General features: G+C 38.2%; 1 protein-coding gene across 4 annotated transcripts in view; it reads right to left on the reverse strand.

The window, feature by feature from the left end:
• synrg (synergin, gamma) overlaps positions 1-22,282 on the reverse strand; it is an 87,853-nt gene that overhangs the window by 20,598 nt on the left and 44,973 nt on the right. For all 4 annotated transcript variants that reach the window (XM_067451081.1, XM_067451080.1, XM_067451079.1 and 1 more), the window contains 4 exons: positions 16,255-16,376; positions 15,832-15,894; positions 13,577-14,539; positions 3,422-3,967 (listed from right to left, as the gene is read on the reverse strand). In XM_067451081.1, coding sequence (XP_067307182.1) covers positions 3,422-3,967; positions 13,577-14,539; positions 15,832-15,894; positions 16,255-16,376 — 1,694 coding nt within the window. The remainder of the gene's footprint in view (positions 1-3,421; positions 3,968-13,576; positions 14,540-15,831; positions 15,895-16,254; positions 16,377-22,282) is intronic.

A 22,282-nucleotide genomic window follows, 5' to 3' on the forward strand; every position in this document is an offset into this window, starting at 1 on the left:
AATAATTCATTTTAAATGAGCGTAAAACATCATGTGGTGTAACTACCAAGTAAAATGATAATATAGTAGTTCACATGTAAGGTACATTTTATTTAAAAAATATTTCAAATAAATGACCCAAGGTAAAAACGTTTTTGGTCATTGAAATAAAATTTAAATATTAAACAAATTAGGAATACTAAAATTAGTAAAACTGCAATATAATTAGAGCAAAATAGAAATATTAGGGAAAAAAGATTATAATAAAAAAGATGAAAGCACATACAATTACTAAAACTTAAACAACAATTCAAATATGAACTAATTTAAAATATTAATAAATACTATAAGAGTAGAATAACACTTATCCTGAGTCTTACCACATAAAATTAGTTTGTCATTTTCTGTTTTATGGTGATTTTTTATGCATGTTGTTTGTCAGACACATATAATAAAAAATGTTGATACAAGTATATTATGATTGAAATATTTTTTCAGTTTTGCTGAAACATTTCTAAGAAATAAGACTGTCAGATTGCTTTTCTGTTCAAGAATTTCATTATTTTAATGAGTTGTACCACCCCCGACATGTCTTGCACAAAATAAAAAAATAAATTTTAAATCAGAAATGAAAAACATGCTCTTCAAAGGAGGTGTATTTAAAGGGATAGTTGAGCCAAAAATGAAAACTTGATGTAATTAGACCCCAGTGACATGCATTATACGAGCAACGGTTGGAGTTAAAGGGATAGTTCGCTTTTTTAGAATGTCAGTAACCAATCGGTTACCTGGAACCATTGACTTCCATAGTAGGGGAAAAAAAATACTATAGAAGTCAATGGTTCCAGGTAACTGATTGGTTACTGACATTCTTCAAAATATCTTCCCCTGTGTTCAGCTGAAGAAAGAAATTCATACAGGTTAGAAACAACTTGAGGGTGAGTAAAGGATGACAGAATTTATTTTAAAGTGAACTATCCCTTTAAAAATCTTCATGCGTGTTCTACTGAAGAAACAAACACACCTACATCTTGGATGCCCTGGGGGTATGCAGATAAACATCGATTTTTCATTTTTGGGTGAACTATCCCTTTAACTAACTATGTATGAATTGTATTTAATACATACGCATTTAAATAATTGCACAGGACATGTGACAAAGGGGGTGACATATCTTACCCCATACTCGCTCTATATTTACTGTACGAGTTTAATTGTTGATCCTGCTGTATAATTAAAACTTTCCGAAGCACACAAACTGTCATCGCTAATCCATGGTGGGGCCACAACACCAACCACAAACACCTAATTTGCAACAAATGATAATTATGTGGAAAAGAGCACCACAGTAATACAGGCATTCCTTATTCATGAAGCATCACAGTCAAACTGGCACCAGACGCATGCTGTGCGCACATAAGCAAGGAGACGGACAGTGGCACAACAAGCTCATGTGACGCAGCGACAGGTAATCACGCTCCCGCTGAGAAAAACATCAGTCTCTGCATGGTTTCAGGAGCTAATCCATTCCTGCACGAACCCCACTCCTCAGATTAACCGTCTGATAGAAGGTCGGCAGAGGAGTAAACCCTCTTTTGTTTGAACAAATGAAATTTAGCGGATGTGGGTGGAGGATCAATAACAGGCAAATAAGCTTTTATGTTATTGAGTAAGTGCTAATGCATTATGGGGGAGCGAGGGTGAAAAACCAAAGTGATGAGGGATTTGGGTGGCAGTGTTTATCTATTGACATTGCCGTGTGCATCAGATGCCACTCTGCCATCTGTTGACTTTAAGAGAGAATGCAGCTGTGGAAATGCACACGTGAACCTCATTCTGATGTTACTGAATTAGGAGTGTTCTAAATAAGTGGCAGAGTGCCTAAGGTTAGTCATCTGCTTAAAACATGGTTTTGTGTTTTAAACCTTTCATCACTCTCTGCAACCATATGATGTTTACTCTAAAGATGGCCACTATTCTGAGCATGTGCAGCAAGATCCTTGCCAAATGGCAAGTGTGCCATCCTCAAAACCAGTTCAAACACGAACACCTTTTATATAGACCCAGATTACAGAGATTTTCATTCATGACTCTGCGTTGTTATACATAAGTGATAATGTAAATCCAGATGGCTATCATCACAGAATAAACTCTGACCCTGAAGGGGTTTATTCTAAAATAACAACTGGCTGCATCATCACAAATAACAACATCATCCTATTCATTACACGGCTACATGCCACATAATTAAATGATTACACAAAATATTGACTTGAGTTGAATTGGGTCTTTAAACAAAGATTCCCAGAAGATAGCAGTTGCTAGATGGACATAAAAGAGATATGGTAAGTCATAGTAAGTCATACCACTTACTACATGGCATTTCACCACATAAATAATTATTGATTTAAAAATCTTACCTGTTGGCTTATAATCTGTTACAGTGTACAAGTACAAAACAACTGTCACAAAATGGCAACAGCTGCATTTGAATGAAACAAGAGAGTGAGTCTACGATACCGGGTGACATAAATAATTGTACACAAAATATTGAATTGAGTTTTAATACTTCATTAGCGCACCTAACGCAAAACATCCAACGAAGAAAGAACAGAGCAGACTTCAGTTAGCTGGATGAGCCAGTGTTAACCGTTTTAACCGATTGTCATCAAGAAATAACATACCGCTGGATGGTGCAATTGACCAATCAGAATCAAGTATTCCACAGAGCTATATAATAAAGAGAGTTATAACATAACATGGTCTGTCTGAATGCTTGATTCGGGTTGGCTAAAAGGTGTGCAATAAGTCCGTGTAATGCACAGGTAGTTCCAAGTCATTTTAATCAGCGTTCTATATTAATGCGCCATTTTCATTGAGGAGCAGATAACCGTCACTAGCACACAGAGAGCGGAGGTTGCGCTGCGCACACAGAAACATTCAGGAGCACAGAAATATATCAACGCTACTCCATGTATATAATTTCAGCATAACATGATTAAAATGACTTTCATTATGTGTTATTTGTGTACGTGTGGTTTAAGTTATTCCTACTTGTTTTGTATTCAAATTTAAAATACGTTTTTGTATAAAAGTTATTGGTGACTGACTCATGATATGTGAAAATGCTTAGGGAATGAGAACCAATTGCATTGTCTTTCCAGAGGTCACATGTTTACATCATTAAGGCTGACTCATTTTAAAAAAGTAACCATTACATTGCAAAGTCAAAAGAAATTACAACAATTTACGCTTTACAAGAAATACTGAACAATTTTCTGATGGTTACTTTTCTGAAATGAGACATCCTTGATTATGTATGCAGCTGACAAATGTCCTCTGAAGGATGCAGCCTTCGAAATAAGACACAGCTTTAGTGTATTTACAGTTGATTAATATATACTGTTAATATTTAAGCAAAAAATATTTCATTGAAACTTACCCTGCACAGACAAGTCAAAGGTGGCGAGTTCGTTCTTGATCATCTCTTCGCTGGATTTGACCTTGGGCTGCGCGCTGGCCTTCAAGAAATCTGACTTGCCAAATTTGGGTTTGTCACCTTGGAAGGCTCCAAACTCATCTGTCATTTCGCTCTGGTTGCCCTCTGCTTCTGTGATTCCAGGAGGGGAGTCGGATTTCTCCGAAACCGTGCTGGCAAAGTCGCCAAAGTCATCGTCGTCATCTTGGCCGGACTGTTCAATGGAGCCAAAGTCAGCGAAGGCTTCAAACTGGTTTTCAGCGGTGGAGCCACCATCTTCGATTGGGAAGGTGGTCACCTTGGCGACTGTGGTGTGGGTGATGTTCTCAGAGCTCCCGAAAGAGGTCTCTTTCCTATGGACAACAGCTGAAGATGGCAGTCCACCTTGGGAGTCTCCCTGGAGCTTCTTAACTTGACCAGATGAAAGATCGTCCTTGTCGGACCAGTCGTAGCTGCCCAGACTGCTGACAGCCGATGTGCCAAAGGGGTCAAATTTCAAATCATCAGACTCTGTAAATGACAACATGGGAAATCCCATTCAAAAATATAAATAAATAAAGTTTCAGTGCCCTAACAATTGTAGTACTTGTATAGTTATAGTACAGTTTTGCAGTTAAGTACTTTTTGTGGAACAGAATGAAAGTTTAAAAATGTTGTTCTACTGACAGCACTGGTATTTCATTTAAGTAGCACGTTCAAAAGAACATGGGGCAATGCCTTCCAAAGGGATTTATAATTCTTCCATAAAAAAATGTGTATTTGAGCTGTCAGGTTGTCTAAATGGCAAATTTAGTGAAAGGTAAAGCAGTGGTTCTCAAACAGGAGGTCTCAAGGTGGCTGAAAAGTATTTAAAGCATGAGCGTTGGAACCATTGTAAGTGGGGGAGCGACAATCCCCCACTTACAATCAACTTGGCACTTTTTAAGGCCAATGAAATTTGACCCTCTCTAATCAACCACACGTCTGTTTACTACCCCAGTGAGGGAAAACGCGGATTCGAACCTTGGGGCGATTTGATTTAAAAGTTGATGCCATGCGCCTTACCCCTACATTATTGTTCCTGCAAAAAATTCTGTTTTCTGTCATTTTGTCTGTCCAAACCAGATATTTAGTAAACAAGGCAATATATTTGTACTTAATATAAATGGCATCTACTCCAGTAAAAAAATTCTGTGAGAGGACCCACCCAACCAACCAACCTACCTATTTTATTTTTTTTTTTGCTTCCGAAACCCATGATTTAAATTAATAAATGATTAATACAATATTTAAAAAAAAAACTAACTTTACACTAAACTTTTTTTCTTTAAATAACTGGTCAATTGAACACAATTCTTTAATAATAGATAATATATCAGCACTCCTAGTTTGTCAATAAAAAGTTTGAAAACAAACAGCTTTGAAGTAATTACAGCAGAAACACTGGAAATAGCCAATATTGGGAGGCCTTTGAGAGAAAAAGGTTGAGAACTACTGATCTAAAGTCCTTTTTGATATCCTTGCGCATATGTGAAACTTACCACGTTTACCAGCTTTACAGGGTCAGCAGCTGAACGACTGGAGTATAACTGCATCGTCTAGAATAAGTGACTTTATAACACTAATCAAGTTTTGTGGCTAACATATAAAAACATTTAAGTTAAAACTGCATTTCTTAAAACTACAAAATCAAGATTTGTAATTAAAGATATACTGTCACATTATTAAGCCTTAGGGGCTTATAATGAGACAAGAAATAAGTTATTGGACCACACTGGGCCCAAGTTTTAGCTTATTTTTTCACCGCAGTGGCTCCTGCAGCGTTGGTCAACTCAGCTTGATTCTATCAAACCCTGGTACAGGTTAAATCATCAACACTGTCAACCCTTACATGTGTTTTGTTGAACTAATGACATCGCCATTGGCTAAAAATGCATGCACAGGTTACCAAGTGCACACCAGAGCAAAAGAGTTGCGTTCACATTCGCACCAGTTTCAGTCCCGGGTTCAGTACCCTGGTGCACTCTGCGGTCCGCATGACCTCTTTCACATCACCAATTTTTCATACGAACCGCACCCTGTTTCATACTAAATTGGTCTAAAGTATGTGTTTACTCTCTTATGCATTAAGTCAAAACTGACTGTTTATGTACATTTACAAGTGGCTTAAAAAACCCAGACATGACGGGGTTCATTTTGTCTTTTGCTTACTGATTGAGGATAGTCTCAAGTGCTCCCTGGTCATGAAGAATTATTCCTGAAATCTTCAATAGAATGAAGCCCTGGTTAATTAACTAGAGACTTCTGGAACACAAAGCCACTCTAATGATTCCTGAGCCCTTATCTACACCCAGAAGTCATTCTGAGTCTGGGAAGAAACGCTCAACTTCTTATTGACTAGATTAGGGTGAGTGACATCTGCATATGTGGATTGATGAAGGCTTTTCAGATTTGTTACTAGAAGTAAACCTTAATTTTGAAGGTCAAAATAACTATGCCAGTCATTCTGCACCTTTCATTTTTATAAAATGAATCAGTTTTGACAACAAAAAAAGCGACTAGACTGTGACTCACCAAGATATATTTTTGCTAATGTTCTGTCTTTCAGTATAGTGTTGTGCAATCGACCACACTGACTGATAAAAGAACTGCAGAAAATGCTGCATTGTGCTGTGCACTTCCACGCTACTGCATGCACATACAAAATGCAAAAAATGCGACTTGATACCTTGTTAAATAATACAATATTCAATATGCGACACTACTAGCTTGAAGTGTGTAAAATCAATTTAAATTATATTTAAAAGACATTTAGAAACTAAAAAAAGAAAACAAATGTGTTTTATATTCTTTCTGTGAAAAGAAAGCCTGATTACTGAAACTTCTGAAGGTGACCAGCAGTGTTTTAGCATTACATAAAAAGGAATGTAATTTTAACCACCAAAGCATATAAAAACTCTTTGCGCAACGTGATAATATATAAATTAGTAGGTAAATTGGTTTAGTTATATTGACCTAAAAAACTTAACATCAATAACATCCAGGTAAAAAAAACAAACACCTGAAACTAGGTGTGGATGATTATTATTTTTGTTATTATAATTTACCTGTCTTATTAAAAATGAGAACCTAAAACAATAGGACAAATAAAACAATAGTACACCTGAAATAAACAGTGCATTTGTTTTTTCAGGTAGGCCTATATTCAATCTATTTAACAGTATCAATCAAAGGTGCACTATGTAGTATTTTTGCAGTGAAATATCCAAAAACCACTAGGCCAGTGTTATATATTTTGTCCAGCTGAGTTCTTACAATATCCCAGATGTTTCCAACTATTTGTAAATTGTGAGAAACTTGCTATTTTAACCAAGAAGCTAGGACGTCTAAGAGATTCGCCTGTCAATTGCGTCATATCTGCGTTACCCTCGGTTTCCGGTTTAATTTGGCAGAAGCGGTTTACTCTAGCAGTGTGAACAAGTGTCACAGCACCCGCTGAGCAAACGCGCATAGTAACGTCATAGCATTATTTTAAACACACAAATGTATCTAATATGATGAACAGAGCTGTGCAATCTCTTACTCATGGACCGGGAAAAGTGGAAATGGAGCCGGCGACTGTCTCATCATATTAAGTCCCGCTGCTTGCGAGCTGTGTGTTCCGCAACAATCGCTCCAGCGGCCTTGCTCAGCTCCACAACACTCTGTCCTGCTCTGCTTTATACTACTGTAACGTTAATAACCGCATCCATCAACATGATTTCGGCTCGAGTCCTATTCCGAGTCTTTTCCACCGTCTGTGAGGTGAAGACCACGTCTAAAGATTCTAAGATCAAACTTGGCATCATCAAACTACGACTTCCAAAAGGCACACCTCTATCGGACGGAAAAGTTACATAGTGCAGCTTCAAGAAACTATTCAGAAACTGAGTAATCAAATGTAAAATAAAAACACTGCATAGTCTTCATATGAATTAAATACACTGATTCATAATAAAGCTACAAAAGTTCTTCAGTCAAGAGCAGTAAGTGATTTTCTCTATCGTTTGTTGTTTGATACACAGCAGCAGATTTTAAAGGAATAGTTCTCCTTAAAAATGAAAATTATCCCATAAATTTACTCACCCTCAATCCTGTGTATATGGCATTCTTCTTTCGGATGAATACAACTGCAGTTATATTAAAATAGGTCCTGGATCTTTCCAGCTTTATAATGGCAGTGAATGCAACACACAACTTGAAGCACACAAAAAAAGTGCATCCATCCATTATAAAAGTGCTCCACATGGCTCCAGAGGGTTAATAAGGGCCTTTTTACTTTTATAAAGGACGGGTGTACTTTTTGGGCTTCAAATTTTGGTCTGCCATTTAATGGCATTAAAATAGATGGACTTTTTTAAAATATAACTCTGATTGTATGGATGTAGGATGGTTTGAGAGTGAGTAAATCGGGGTCATTTTTTGGGTGAACCATCCCTTTAAGACCTAATGCATACTGATTGTGTTCACATGAATATTCATTAATACAAAGCATTTTGACATAACTGTGTGTGCATTTGACCGTTCGAGTGTAATAAGGCACAAAAGAGAACTGAAGGGATTGCACACTGTCAGAGAGGCGACTTGTGCACGCGCTTCAGGTGTGTCTGACAGCAGACAGCGCAAGACGGCAAGGAGTTGTTTTCTGGAACCCTTTTTAACGTCGCGTACATATATATATGCAGGAACTGGCTTCATTTTGAGACCTAATTAAAATGAACAATACATTTGAGAAAACACCTAAATCTACTTAAATTGATTCCACTGAAATTACTAAGTGATTGGCAGCTCTAGATAAAAAAACAACCACAAATGAATGAAAACACCTAATTCCCTCACAGTTGAGCAGGGCACGGGTGTTTACACAATCAATCAATTTGTGAAATTGACAAGAAGCTGGTGCAGTGCGATAATTCTGATGACTAAATCTGCTTTGGGTGGCAAGATTGAAGGATGGAGAGAGAAATCAAGACGGCACGCATGTCTGCTGTACCATTATTCATATTTATTACGACAACATTGGCAGAGAGAGAAAGAGAGAGAGGTCACAAAATTTCATGAAAGATCTTGTTACAATAGTCTTGCCAAACTAACAATTAAAAAGTGTTTTTTGTTGTTGTTTTTGCATAAGAATACAAGGGCATGCAAAGTCAGAAAAAGCAGAAGTGAGAAGAAAACAAAAAACAAGACAGAAAATCCCAAATCCAGATGCAGAACCCAGCATTGAGAAGGCACATTCACAGATTAAGATTAGATTAGTTCCCATTGGTCAAATACACACTGTAGTCAGACTACAAAAGGAAAAAGCAACCAGAAATAAGGAAAAGTGATACAGAACATTTAAGCAAAGATCAAGGTGATGCTAATATTGGATTTATCCAGTTTATTAAAACCCTTTGAGAACCTGAGAGCGTTTTTACGGTGAGATGTGTTATTAAATTCTGTGATAAATTGGCAAGCAAACCCCATGCAACAACTCATCAAAACTTTAAACTAGGGCTGCACAATTAATCAAAAGAATAGTTGAGATTCTGCTTGAGTCAACCCTAATTTATTTTGAAAAGCATCAATTAGATTTAAATCTGGATCTATTCAGTACAGCAATGTGCAACTAAAATGCACCCATTCAATTAGTCAAATATTATTACACATATACATACTTTTATAAAACAAATAGTTCTTTGATTGTTGAGATGTGTAGCCTACAAACAAAACTTGGCATAGTTACCCCAAACAAATTTATTATATTTAAATGAAATTCTATTAATCAAAATGAATACATTGTCATTTCAATATTAAAGGTAAATAATCAGACAGTTATGATTTTGGTCATAATCGTGCAGCCTACTTCAATCCACAGCTAATTCTTCTAAATGAACATAGGTTGGCATCCCTCTATTAGGTGCTCAAAGGGTTAAAAGAAACCAGATAAATCCATCCTATCAGAGCATTTATTGGTTTGAGTGACAGGTAAAGAACGACAAAAAGAGACAGTACCCTTTTTCTCTCGCCATCCTGTACCTCTCAGGAGGAGCTATTTTGACCCACACAAGTCAAAAAGGTAACAATTTAAAATCACAGCAAGCCGTATTCTCCTCATAAATACAAATAATACGCTTTCTGGCATAAATGCAACACAATCAGGAGTATTAATCAAGTCTATCTATATTCAAAATAAATAAGAGCTTATTTTCCTGTAATAAAAATACACTATTAAATTTGCATGTATATATTTCCATCCTTGATAAAAACAACCTATTTTGTTAGTATGCCAGAAAAATTTACTAATCTTATTAATCGTTTACTGCATGAATATACTTGTCAATTTCACAAATTGAAGGCTGGCACATACTGGAGCATGGAAAAGCAAAGTTAGAAAGAGTTCCACCTTCAGTGTGGTCTACGAGAGCAGACACCGACTCTCATGTACCGCAACAAACCTGAAGTAAAGTCACCTTCTCTTTTCCAGGCCAGAGCCGCTTTTCGTGGTTCTTCAATGAGATGCTCTATTGTGGTCAGCTACACATCCAGGGGCGTAGGGCAAGTGTTTGGAAACCCAACACTCAACCTGCTACAATATTTATGCTTGGGCTCTAGAGGTGTCCAGTAACTGAGCTAGAAGCATTTGTATAAGATGTAACTACCTAAACCTTTTCGAACACTTAATTTTAATGATAGAATTCACTGAAACTATGGAAATAAGGCAAAAGGGATTCCTACAGACCTTAGGCGGAGTGGAAGGCAGGTTTAACATGACGTAAACGAAAATGAGACTGCGAGTGATGGAAGTACAGTTCATGCGTTATATTCTAACTATTCTGGTTGCTGAACATTCAGCCGACAAGAGATTGAACATTCTTGAAAACATGGGTAGCGAAAATAGTGATGCATAGACAAAAACTATAAATAGCCAATATCAAAACTATATTATTCTGCCTAAAAAAGTGTAAATAAAACACTACAAATCAAATGTTTAAAATACTAAAAGAAACTTTATGCATCACTAAATTAAACGGTATGGAGGGAGAAAAAATGGCTATTTATTAAACTGTAAAAAAAATATTCATGTTTCAAATTGAACAAATCTATTGATCTAAATTTTTCAGTTGGTCAAATTGAATTTCTGTGAATTGATGCAGTAAAATTCACAGATATTCAATTTGGCCAACTGAAAAGTTTTAAATAAATCAATCAAAATGAATAAATTTGTGTTTTATTTTTTTATAAATTTGTGTTTTTAAACTTTACCTTGAAGTGCACTAAAAAAATTGTAGAAACAATTCAGAAATTTCTAGTAAATTTTACAAATCAAAGAAATTGGTGAAATTTGAAGACTGAATTAGTGTTTCCATTTAAAATATTCTATAATAATCTTCGTTTTACTTAAGCTATTACATGATGGCAAAGTGATCTACATGCAAAATAGGAAAACAAGAATTAAACATCCAATGTTGACTGAAACAGATCAATTGAAAAACGTAATGGGTAAATGTAATATCCGTACTATATCAGCTATTGGCCCCAAAAATAGATATGGAATCCCTAAAAATAAACATGAACTAAGATCATTAGAAAATACAACATATTAAACAAACTACTTCCATCCCTCACGGCCATGTTTTGATCAAGTCAAACTAAATAAATCTACTCTGGCATCACTATTCCATTGCTGCATTCATGTCATGTTGGAATTATGAGATGAAAACATGACCAACTTCAACTATTGAATCTGCTGTCATTTCAGTTGCTTTCATCTGAAGGTAAAAGAGTCAGAAGTCAGAGCTTTCATCAGATTTTCAACTTTGACATAAATGTAAATGGTTTTTACGCGTCAAAATATCATAGTTCAGAAACTTGTAATTATAGAAATTCTGACAAGATGTCAGTCGTGGCATATATTTTTTTCAGGTCTGGCTGTTGGCTCTGGTGAGACCACACAAGTGTATGGGAACTCTTCCTACTGTGCTTCCTCAACTCCAACCAGTCTGTGCACTCGAGGGCTGATATGACGGCTGACCGAATGAAATACTGTGACTGTGTTCTCACCCTGATACATGATGAAGATGAATGATCAAGTGAACACAAGCGCACATACTCGCAGGATGCTTTTCATGCAGACCAGACAACATGAGAAGCAGAGAATGTATGTAAATAAATGCTGACTGACATTAGGAAAAGACAGCTGATTACCAAAAGGACTATCAAGAGCTCCTGCCAGCTACTGAGGCCACTAAGGGAAAATCTCACTAACTTGGCTCCTCGATGTGCTCTCCGATTTCTCAGCACGGACTAGTATCGGATGCCTGTAGTATGCAGCTCAAGTACAGGGCAGCCAGTTCATGCTTGTGTGATATGACTCTGGTTAAATAAGGGAGCGCTTTGTATTTTTTGCTCATGTATGCACTGAGGCACGGCATCGAGGTTTCTCCATGCACATGCAAACACAGAAAACCATCACATGAACAGATGAACAGTTACATGCAAAACTAGTGCGTCTAGAATGATCTTAACTATAAACACCTGTTCTTTATAGAAAGAGAGGCTCTGATACGGTTTGATAGGAAGGTGGAATTGTGGATCAGATTAAGGGGAGAAATGTCAAGCTCATTTATCACGCTAAGACCTAGTTGCCTGCCATGAAATAAACGGCTTCAGCATCTCTTCAGCATCATTAGCATATTAATCTGGCTGTTTATATATTCCATTTGAAATTCTGATGAGCACAAAATGGCTCGGAGTCAAAAATCTGAACGAATGTAAAACCAGACGTCTCGTGTTTGCAGAATATAAATGAATATTGCCATCTTGTGCAATAATCGTGCGTCCTTCTCGTAATCGTCTAATCAAATACTTGAATGTGAACATTACAAAGTCAAATGTGAACATTATAAAGTTTGGCTTTTTTTGTGTGTGTTATATCTGACTCCAATCAGTTTGATTGTTGTCTGAAAAGCATGAAATCAGATATTTACAAATCTAATCCAAATTACATGATATAAATCTGATTAAAATCAACAATGTTTGGAAATTAACAGTTTTTCTTTTTAGGAATTTGGGAAAACTACATAGTGTTAAACACAATGAGCAATTTTGTCAAATCACTTATCACTAAATCACTAATTTATTTCCCCACATAGCAAACTACATTATGTGGCATTCGCTATATAGTAAACACACCGTATGATTTCAGACAGCATAATGTACGCATGGATGTATAAACTACACTAATGCCTTCAAATTCAGGTTTTAGACGTTATCATATTGCCTGTGTTGCATCTCACCAAGTTCAAAATGTTCAGATGTAGCAATAAAGCAAAATTCCACATTTCTTTTCTTTCCACATTACTAGTCCAACTTTTCTCATTCTCTTGGCATTGTGCTGAGTTACAGTACTACTACAGCAACTGATGTAAATATTACTATGGCAACTGAGCAAATGGATCTGCAAAATAAGTGGGTAATCAGTGTTAAAATGCAAGATTTTGAACTGCTTTTGTGCATTCTTCATGATTGTTTTGGGTTGTGATTTGGATGCAATGACAATCAAAGCAAGGGTCACAGGGTAACTAATGAGAGACGGTGGCAATGACAACATGAACAGACAGACGACAGGAGAGAAAACTAAGTCACGAGCTATTGGAAATTAAATACTGTATATAAATGTGCTTTCATTACTGCCTGATCACCTGATAACACTTGGAGTTGATAATACCAGTTATTGTGCTGTTAGCGATAATACTAATCTTATGAGATTCAAATTCATACGTTTTGACTGGTCAAAATTAATAATACATAAGCTAAATTAAATAAATCAATAAATACATACATAAATATAAACAACAATAAATACTGTAGGTTTACAATTGTGCATGATTAAACTGGAAATGTATATAACTTGAATGGGAATGACGGCATGTTATGATGTGTAGCAAGTTTTTGATATGTAACTATAACTCAGCCACACTGAACACATACGGTGTTCCAACTGGCCATCTGATAGGGCGGTTGTTCAGCCTTTGAGAGGCCTGAGCATGTATGAAAGAGAGAAATTGGCGAAAGAGTGGGCCAGACTTCACCAGAGCAAGCGTACTAATTCCTCACCTGCAGCTGGGGGTTGATGTGATGACAAACCAGGGAGATCTAGGGAGCTATCAGACATCACATGCTTCAGGTCTCCGCCCATGTCTGATAACTTCATGTCTAGCTGTACTGAGAGTGCATCCTCAGAGTCTTCCTTCCCCACGCTGCTGCCCCCGATGGACGGGAGGTCAAGGGACTTCACAGAGGCAGAGTCCTCTTTGGCCTGCTTGAAGGCGGCCACTTTGTCCACCAGGCTCTTGTCGGACGCGCCTAGTGCCGTACAGAATTTGGAGGACTGAAAATCGGCAAAGTCGTCATTGTCACTCTTGAGCGATGAGAAGGAGCCCCCACCACTTTCTTTGTTATCGTCATATGCCAGGCCACCTTCAAGTGAAAGCTGCTTGAAGACGTCATACTTGTCGCCGCCAATTTGTTGCCGCTGCTGGGATGTCTCTGTCTGGCTCTCACCACCACCGTCTCCAGAGTCGTTCTCACTTCTCTGATCTCTTGAGCTACCGAATGCCATGAAGTCTGCAAAGTCATCCTGAACCACGGCTCCTCTTCCTGCTACAGCGGTGGCAGGAGCTACTTCAGAGGATGATGATGAGGAGCCAAAAAGGGCAAAATCGCCAAAGTCATCACCCATTACGCTGGAAGGTTTTGCAACTGTTGAGGCCAATACTAGGGATGGAGGCACTGAAGGGAACAGATTGAGTTTAGAGTCGGGAGTCGAAGTGGGAGCGGGAGCGGGAGGAGCCATTGTTGTGAAGAGGTCCAGGTCTGCCATATTGAGAGGATTTCTAGGTTGAGCAAGAGAGGATGGCTGCGAATGAGACAGAGACTGAGAAGAAGGGAAAGGAGGAGGAAAGGTTGGCTGGAACTTGGCCTGGTCTGGTGGGTCTAGTGGAGAGACGGCGTCTGCTGTTTTAAAGTCTGTAAAGCCATCGTCGGCACTGACAGACTTGAAATCAGCAAATCCCTCCCCTGTGGAAAAACAAAAAGAAAACAATTAAAGAGCATGGCCAACTGCATTTCACACCGAAACAACAAAAGACAGAGAGCTAGCATGGCACAAAACAGAGTTTGCCTACAAGTCACATTGCCCAAAGCCTCATTTCACAGGCCTTAAAAGGAGAAAAACGGATTAGCAATGCTTAACACAAGATGTGTTTGACTTTTTCTTTTGGCTGTTCCCTTCAGGGGTGCTGAATTCAAATAAATAGGTGGCAATGAAACTCAAGACTTTTACTGTGGAGACAGAAATATATCAGACACACCAGCATATTTCAGTCTCAGCATATTAACACCACCATACAAACAAACTCACTCAGGTGCCAAGCCCAAGCGCAATAAGGCATGGAAAAGAAGTCATGTGATACTTGCACAACAGCTTGCGTTTATGAATTAAATTCTCTTTCACAGCTTTTTTGCGCTTGAAAAGTAAAATACACAAAATTATGGTCAAAATTTTCATCTAAGCAAGTGGTCACATAAGACGTTTATTATTTGTTAGGTTTTTTTTTTGTCATATCGCCCAACTCTATGACAGACTTGTCAATGAATATTGTACATTTGTTATTTTTTTATATTATCCTTTGGTTTCACAGACTAAAATTGTAGGCTTTTTTATTGTAGCTGTTTTAACTGAAAGCAACTTGCACTGATGTAGCTTAAAATGTTTTTTTTTCTTCTCAAGATTGTGACTAAGGTACATTTATAAAAGCGACTTAAATGTCCTAATTGAAATAAGGCCTAATCCTGGCTTAATCTAAGCCCTGTCTGTGAAGACATACATTTTAAACAATGTAATTTTATGTACATTTAATTTTGCATTATCTATATTGAATTTTATCATAAATTCTGGCATCAGTATTTGCAGTCAACAGTCTGAATCAATCAGTCATTAGCCACCATGCCCTCTCAATATGGACCAGTGAAAAACATTTTGATCAACCACTAGAAATGAATGACACACAGATGACACACTTTTCAATTTCAACTGCAGTTTACAGAATAAATCAAAGGCAGAGAGAGTTCAGAACAGAATGGACAATTTGGAGAAGAGATCACTGCAACCATTGACTTACTGGCTCTCTCAGAGCTGTCCCCACTGGATTCTGCTCTAGTGAGACAGGGACACGCACACATGCCTACATCAGTGTTTGAAGCCCTTCATGAAACTAAACACTGTAGGCTGGTGAAATTGTATTAAAAATAATCTTGTGAATGCAGATCTAGGTTGTATACAATGCTGTGTCGAACATGCATCTGCTTACCAACTGGTTTTCTGTCTGAAGGCTGCTCAAGCTCTCTGAAAACGCTGTATTTGTCCCCTGAATCTGGAACAAAAGAGAAACACAGTAAACAATGCCAGTGAAATGTGCTTTGGAACAAGACCATAATAATGATAGCAGGAGCTGGAAGAAGGTGATAAATAGGAGGAGAAATTTATGCAAAATATATCTGTGAGCCACACAGTAATTCAAAGTCTTCTCTCAAATGCATTTAGACAAAAGAATCTGTCTTTAAAGTTAAACCGATATGGCAGCAGTCTTCTGAGAGATCTGCCTTCCCCAAAGGGCTAATGAAGTTTATAGCGCTGTGTGTGTGTGTGTGTGTGTGTGTGTGTGTGTGTGTGTGTGTGTGTGTGTGTGTGTGTGTGTGTGTGTGTGTGTGTGTGTGTGTGTGTAGTGTTTTACCTGAGACAGGAGCTGTGGGTTCTGCAGGCTGCTGCTCCACTGACAGCTGTTTGAACACTGCATATTTATCAGAAGAGGAGGAAGATGAAGATCCTGACACTGGAGTCAGCATGGGAGGAACACTGTATAAAGCAGACAAAACAAATACAAGTCAATCCAAACAGATCAAAGCGCTTTTACAAGCTACAAAGAGTTTAAAAGAGGTTTACAAGCCAAAACATTATATTCAGGATTGATATTCTTTCTTTTTAGGGCCCAAGCCCTGAAAGGGCGAAGAGCCCTATTGTTCTTCTAAGGATTATTATTAGGGCCCAAGCCCTGAAAGGGCGCAGAGCCCTATTGTTCTTCTAAGGATTATTAGGGCCCAAGCCCTGAAAGGGCGCAGAGCCCTATTGTTCTTCTAAGGATTATTATTATTATTATTATTATTATTATTAGGGCCCAAGCCCTGAAAGGGCGCAGAGCCCTATTGTTTTCTTTAGGGTTCTTTTTTTTTTTCTTTTTCTTTTTTTTACGACTATACAGGCATTTTTGGGCCCCTTCCCATGCTCGAAAACTCTTGAAACTTTGCACACGCATCAGAATGCGCGGCCATCAGGGCCGGGCTATAGATGGTACCCGGGCGTGGCAGGGGAGCTCGACAGCGCCCCCTTGAATGCGATATTTGACTTGGTCCATAAATCAAAAACGTTTGAACATACATATATGAAACTCGGTACACATATAGAGCTCATCGGGCCGAACAACTTTCGTGCTCTAAGTTATGTGTCAGCCTAACAGGAAGTGAGCTATTATGGGTTGTTCGGAAAACGCATGCTGTGGAATTTGCGATACTCCTCCTAGACGATTGATCCGATCAGCACCAAACTCGGTCAGCATGAAGTCAAGACACTGAGGATGCTAAATTGCGAGCAACTTTTTGAAACCTCAAACGGTTAGGCCGTAGCGAAGAGATGAATTTATGGCGAGAAAAGGGAAACAGGAAGTGTGTTATAACTTTTGCATACATTAATTCATTTTGATGAAACTTCAGCTGTGTGTTCGTTGTAAGAGGCTGATCACATGGATATGACTTTTGTGAGTCAAATTTATAGCGCCACCAACTGGCAGCAGGAAGTGTCACTTTTGTCCAAAGTGGGGGGTTAGTTTTATCTGCATTCACCAAACTCGGTATATATATTGTACTTTTCGAGCCGGACAACTTTCTAATTTACAGTCATTAGCTCTGACCAACAGGAAGTCAGATAATTTGGTTGGAAGATAACAAGAAGTCGAAAGCGAGCTCTGAGTTTTTACCCTCTCCTCAAAAGCGATTCATTCAATCTCCTCCAAACTCGGACAACATGAAGTAAATATACGGAAGATGCTAAAATGCGAACGGTTATTGGATATCTCAAACGGTCTTCCCGTAGCAAAAGCCTAAAAAAGACAAAATAAGCACACAAGTGCCTGGTTCATAAATAAGGCTATACTCCCACCTGCTGGTTATTCTATATAATCACACTTTTTTTTTCTGTTTTTTTTTTTCCTGTTTTTTCAGCACTTATGCTCTCCCTTAAATGACCAGTAGAGGGCAATATTGTATAAGTTTTCAAGCAAAAAAACTTGCCTCTGTGTGTGTGTGTGTGAATGGTTTTCTAGCCTGGTGGGGACTTAAACCTGAATGCACACAGACTCATGGGGACTTCCCAATGGGTACAAAAGCTTATAAATCAGACAGAATGAGTTCTTTTGAAAAGGTGAAAATGCAGAAAGTTGTGTGATGGGTAGGTTTAGGGGTAGGAGCAGTGTAGGAGGACAGAATATATGGTTTGTACAGCATAAAAACCATTACGTCTATGCTGAGTCCCCAAAAAGATAGTGAACCAGACGTGTGTGTGTGTGTGTGTGTGTGTGTGGAGAGAGAGGGAGGGGGGCTGATTTCTACCTTCAGCTTACTACAGTGTGTGTGTGTGTGTGTGTGTGTGTGTGTGTGTGTGTGTGTGTGTGTGTGTGTGTGTGTGTGTGGAGAGAGAGGGAGGGGGGCTGATTTCTACCTGCAGCTTACTACAGTGTGTCTGTGTCTGTGTGTGTGTGTGTGTGTGTGTGTGTGTGTGTGTGTGTGTGTGTGTGTGTGTGTGTGTGTGTGTGTGTGTGTGTTTCTAGCCTGTTGGGGACTTAAACCTGAATGCACACAGACTCATGAGGACTCGTGTCACTGTAGGGACCTAAACTGAGGTCCCAATGGGTACAGAAGCTTATAAATCAGACAGAATGAGTTCTTTTGAAAAGGTGATAATGCAGAAAGTTGTGTGATGGGTAGGTTTAGGGTAGGAGCAGTGTAGGAGGACAGAATATATGGAGTGTACAGCATAAAAACCATTACGTCTATGGTGAGTGCCCAAAAAGATAGTGAACCAGACATGTGTGTGTGTGTGTGTGTGTGTGTGTGTGTGTGTGTGTGTGTGTGTGTGTGTGTGTGTGTGTGTGTGAGAGAGAGAGAGAGAGAGAGAGAGAGAGAGAGAGAGAGAGAGAGAGACACTTTTCTGTCTAAAAAGATTACCTCTCAATGCTTTGGCCTGCATTAAAGGATTAAACATATTATTCTGGGTTTGAATAACAAAAATAAATGTATAAAACAAGTTTATTTGTAGGGCATTGACAATATTGTTTTATATAATTAGTTAAATAATTGTGGTCATACAAATAATTATAATTAAAAAAATATAAATATAAAAAAAATTACCCCCCCTCTCCCTCTCTCAGGATCACTCTGTGTGTGTGCGTGCGTGTGTGTGTGTGTGTGTGTGTGTGTAGGGGGTCTCTCTCACTCTGTGTGTGTGTCGCCTTGTCTCTTGTTTTTTCATAATTTAACCCTTTCATTTCATAGGCTATCACAAATATCTATCACTTTATTGTGAAAAATAAGTAAAACAAAAACATATATTATATCTTTAATTAAATACTGGTCTTCTGAACTTACAAAATTTTGAGCTGCAAAAAAATACATTTGCACATAATTGAAAGTGATGTCCCAATACTTTTTAATTTTTTTCTGTAACATGGGCTTTAAAGAAGGTCATGTGCTGTGTTTACAAAGATCACGTATGACACCTCTTTAAACTAATTATTTATTGATAGAATTCAAATGGATAAAAAAAAAAAAATCACATGATCTTATAAAAGTGGCTGTTTATAATAAACTTCCATAAATTATATGCACGCATATTACTCTTACCTGACACTGATATTAAAATCATTGTTGCGATCTCTGTGATTTGGCTTAATTTATTTTTAAGAGAAGTGTAAGGATAATACAACTTCAGCATTTGGACAGTATTCTGCACTCATTTTGAAATTGACATTTGACATCACCTGACATAAAATTAAAGAATAAAATGTAATTGATCTCATAGATGTGACTGCTGTGGTTCCTGGTCATAGCAGCACCAGTTGCTGCAGTTAATGAGGTGAATTCAAATGACTTTGACATAGTCCCTTTATTTATTTTTTCCCATATTAAATGCCTATTGGCCTGCAGTGCACAGTTAAGCTGATGCCACCGGGGTGGCGGTGCCCCCGGCTTGGGCCCGTCATCGCTGCTCGCAGCTTTAATTATTATTATTATTATTATTATTATTTTAACCCGACTATTTGGGCATTTTGGGGAACCTTCCCATGCTCGAAAACTCTTGAATCTTTGCACACGCATCAGAATGCGCGGCCATCAGGGCCGGGCTGAGGCTGGTACCCGGGCGTGGCAGGGGGGCTTGACAGCGCCCCCTAAAGTGGGGTCTGAAAACGTGGTCTATAAATCAAACACACTTTCACGTACACATATGAAACTCGGTACACATATAGAGTTCATCGGGCCGAACAACTTTCGTGCTCTAAGTTATGTGTCAGCCCAACAGGAAGTGAGCTATTATGGGTTGTTCGGAAAACGCACGCTGTGGAATTTGCGATACTCCTCCTAGACGATTCACCCGATCAGCACCAAACTCGGTCAGCATGAAGTCAAGACACTGAGGATGCTAAATTGCGAGCAACCTTTTGATATCTCAAACGGTTTGGCCATGGCGAGGCGATGAATTTATGGCGAGAAAAGGGAAACAGGAAGTGTGTTATAACTTTTGCGTACATTAATAGATTTTGATGAAACTTCAGCTGTTTGTTCGTTGTAAGAGGACGATCACATGGATATGACTTTTGTGAGTCAAAGTTATAGCGCCACCAACTGGCAGCAGGAAGTGTCACTTTTGTCCAAAGTGGGGGGTTAGTTTTATCTGCAGTCACCAAACTCGGTATATATATTGTACTTTTCGAGCCGGACAACTTTCTAATTTACAGTCATTAGCTCTGACCAACAGGAAGTCAGATAATTTGCTTGGAAGATAACAAAAAGTTGAAAGCGAGCTCAGAGTTTTTACCTTCTCCTCAAAAGCGATTCATTCAATCTCCTCCAAACTCGGACAACATGAAGTAAATATACAGAAGATGCTAAAATGCGAACAGTTATTGGATATCTCAAACGGTGTTCCCTTAGCAGAAGACTAAAAAAGACAAAAAAAGCACACAAGTGCCTGGTTCATAAATAAGGCTATACTCCCACCTGCTGGTTATTCTATATAGCACACTGTCATTTTTTTTTTTTTTCAACACTTATGCTCTCACTTAAATGACCAGTAGAGGGCAATATTGTATAAGTTTTCAAGCAAAAAACCTTGCCTCTGTGTGTGTGTGTGAATGGTTTTCTAGCCTGCTGGGGACTTAAACCTGAATGCACACAGACTCATGGGGACTTCCCAATGGGTACAAAAGCTTATAAATCAGACAGAATGAGCTCTTTTGAAAATGTAAAAATGCAGAAAGTTTTGTGTGATGGGTTGGTTTAGGGGTAGGTAGGGGCAGTGTAGGAGGACAGCATATATGGTTTGTACAGCATAAAAACCATTACGTCTATGGTGAGTCCCCAGAAAGATAGCACACCAGACATGTGAGTGTGTGTGTGTGTGTGAGTGTGTGTGTGTGTGTGTGTGTGTGTGTGTGTGTGTGTGTGTGTGTGTGTGTGTGTGTGTGTGTGTGTGTGTGTGTGTGTGTGTGTGTGTGTGTGTGTGTCTGAGTCTGATGGGGGATGGGTGCCAGTTGCATTTTGATGGTGAAAAGATTAGCTCTTTTATTGCTGTGTGCTTTGGCCAGCATTAAAGGATAAAAAATATATATATTTTTGGGTTTGAATAAAAAAATGGAAAAAGTATGGAACCAGTTAATTTGTAGAGCGTTGACAATATAGTTTTATATAATTAGTTTCATAATTGTGAAAATACAAAGAAGGTGGGAGTATAGCCTTATTTATGAACACGGCTGGATAAGTCTTTGAGAAATATATATAAAAATAAAACACTTGGCTAGTTTTATCTATAGTCACCAAACTCAGAATGAATAAAAATTTAAAATGAATGTACTTTTTGTTAAAAAAAAAAATGTATCAATATATTGGTTTTCTTTAACATTTTGTATTTGAAGATTAATTCTTAAAACTAAAATACTAACATAAAAAAACACATTTGAGTTTCTTTTTCAAATAATTTTCTCCGACCATTTAGATTTTATTATTATTTTTTGTTTAAAATCTTGTTCAATGTTCATGTTTTTCTAGCCTGGTGGGGACTTCAACCTGAATGCACACAGACTCATGGGGACTCGTGTCACTGTAGGGACCTAAATTGAGGACCCAATGGGTACAAAAGCTTATAAATCATAGAGAATGAGTTCTTTTGAGAATTTACATTTAATTTTTTTGTTTTAAATCTTGTTCAAGCGGAATCAGACTATGCCTCTCTCTTTCTGTCTGTCCTTACCCTCCCCCCTCACTCTCTCAGGCTCACTCTGTGTGTGTGTGTGTGTGTGTGTGTGTGTGTGTGTGTGTGTGTGTGTGTGTGTGTGTGCGCGTGTGTGGTGGTGGTGGTGGTGGGGGGGGTCTCACTCTGTGTGTGTGTGTGTGTGTGTCACCTTGTCTCTTGATTGTCATAATTTAACGCTTTTATAT

Source organism: Pseudorasbora parva, chromosome 8 (assembly GCF_024679245.1).
Source record: "Pseudorasbora parva isolate DD20220531a chromosome 8, ASM2467924v1, whole genome shotgun sequence".
In the NCBI taxonomy this organism is placed as follows: domain Eukaryota; kingdom Metazoa; phylum Chordata; class Actinopteri; order Cypriniformes; family Gobionidae; genus Pseudorasbora; species Pseudorasbora parva.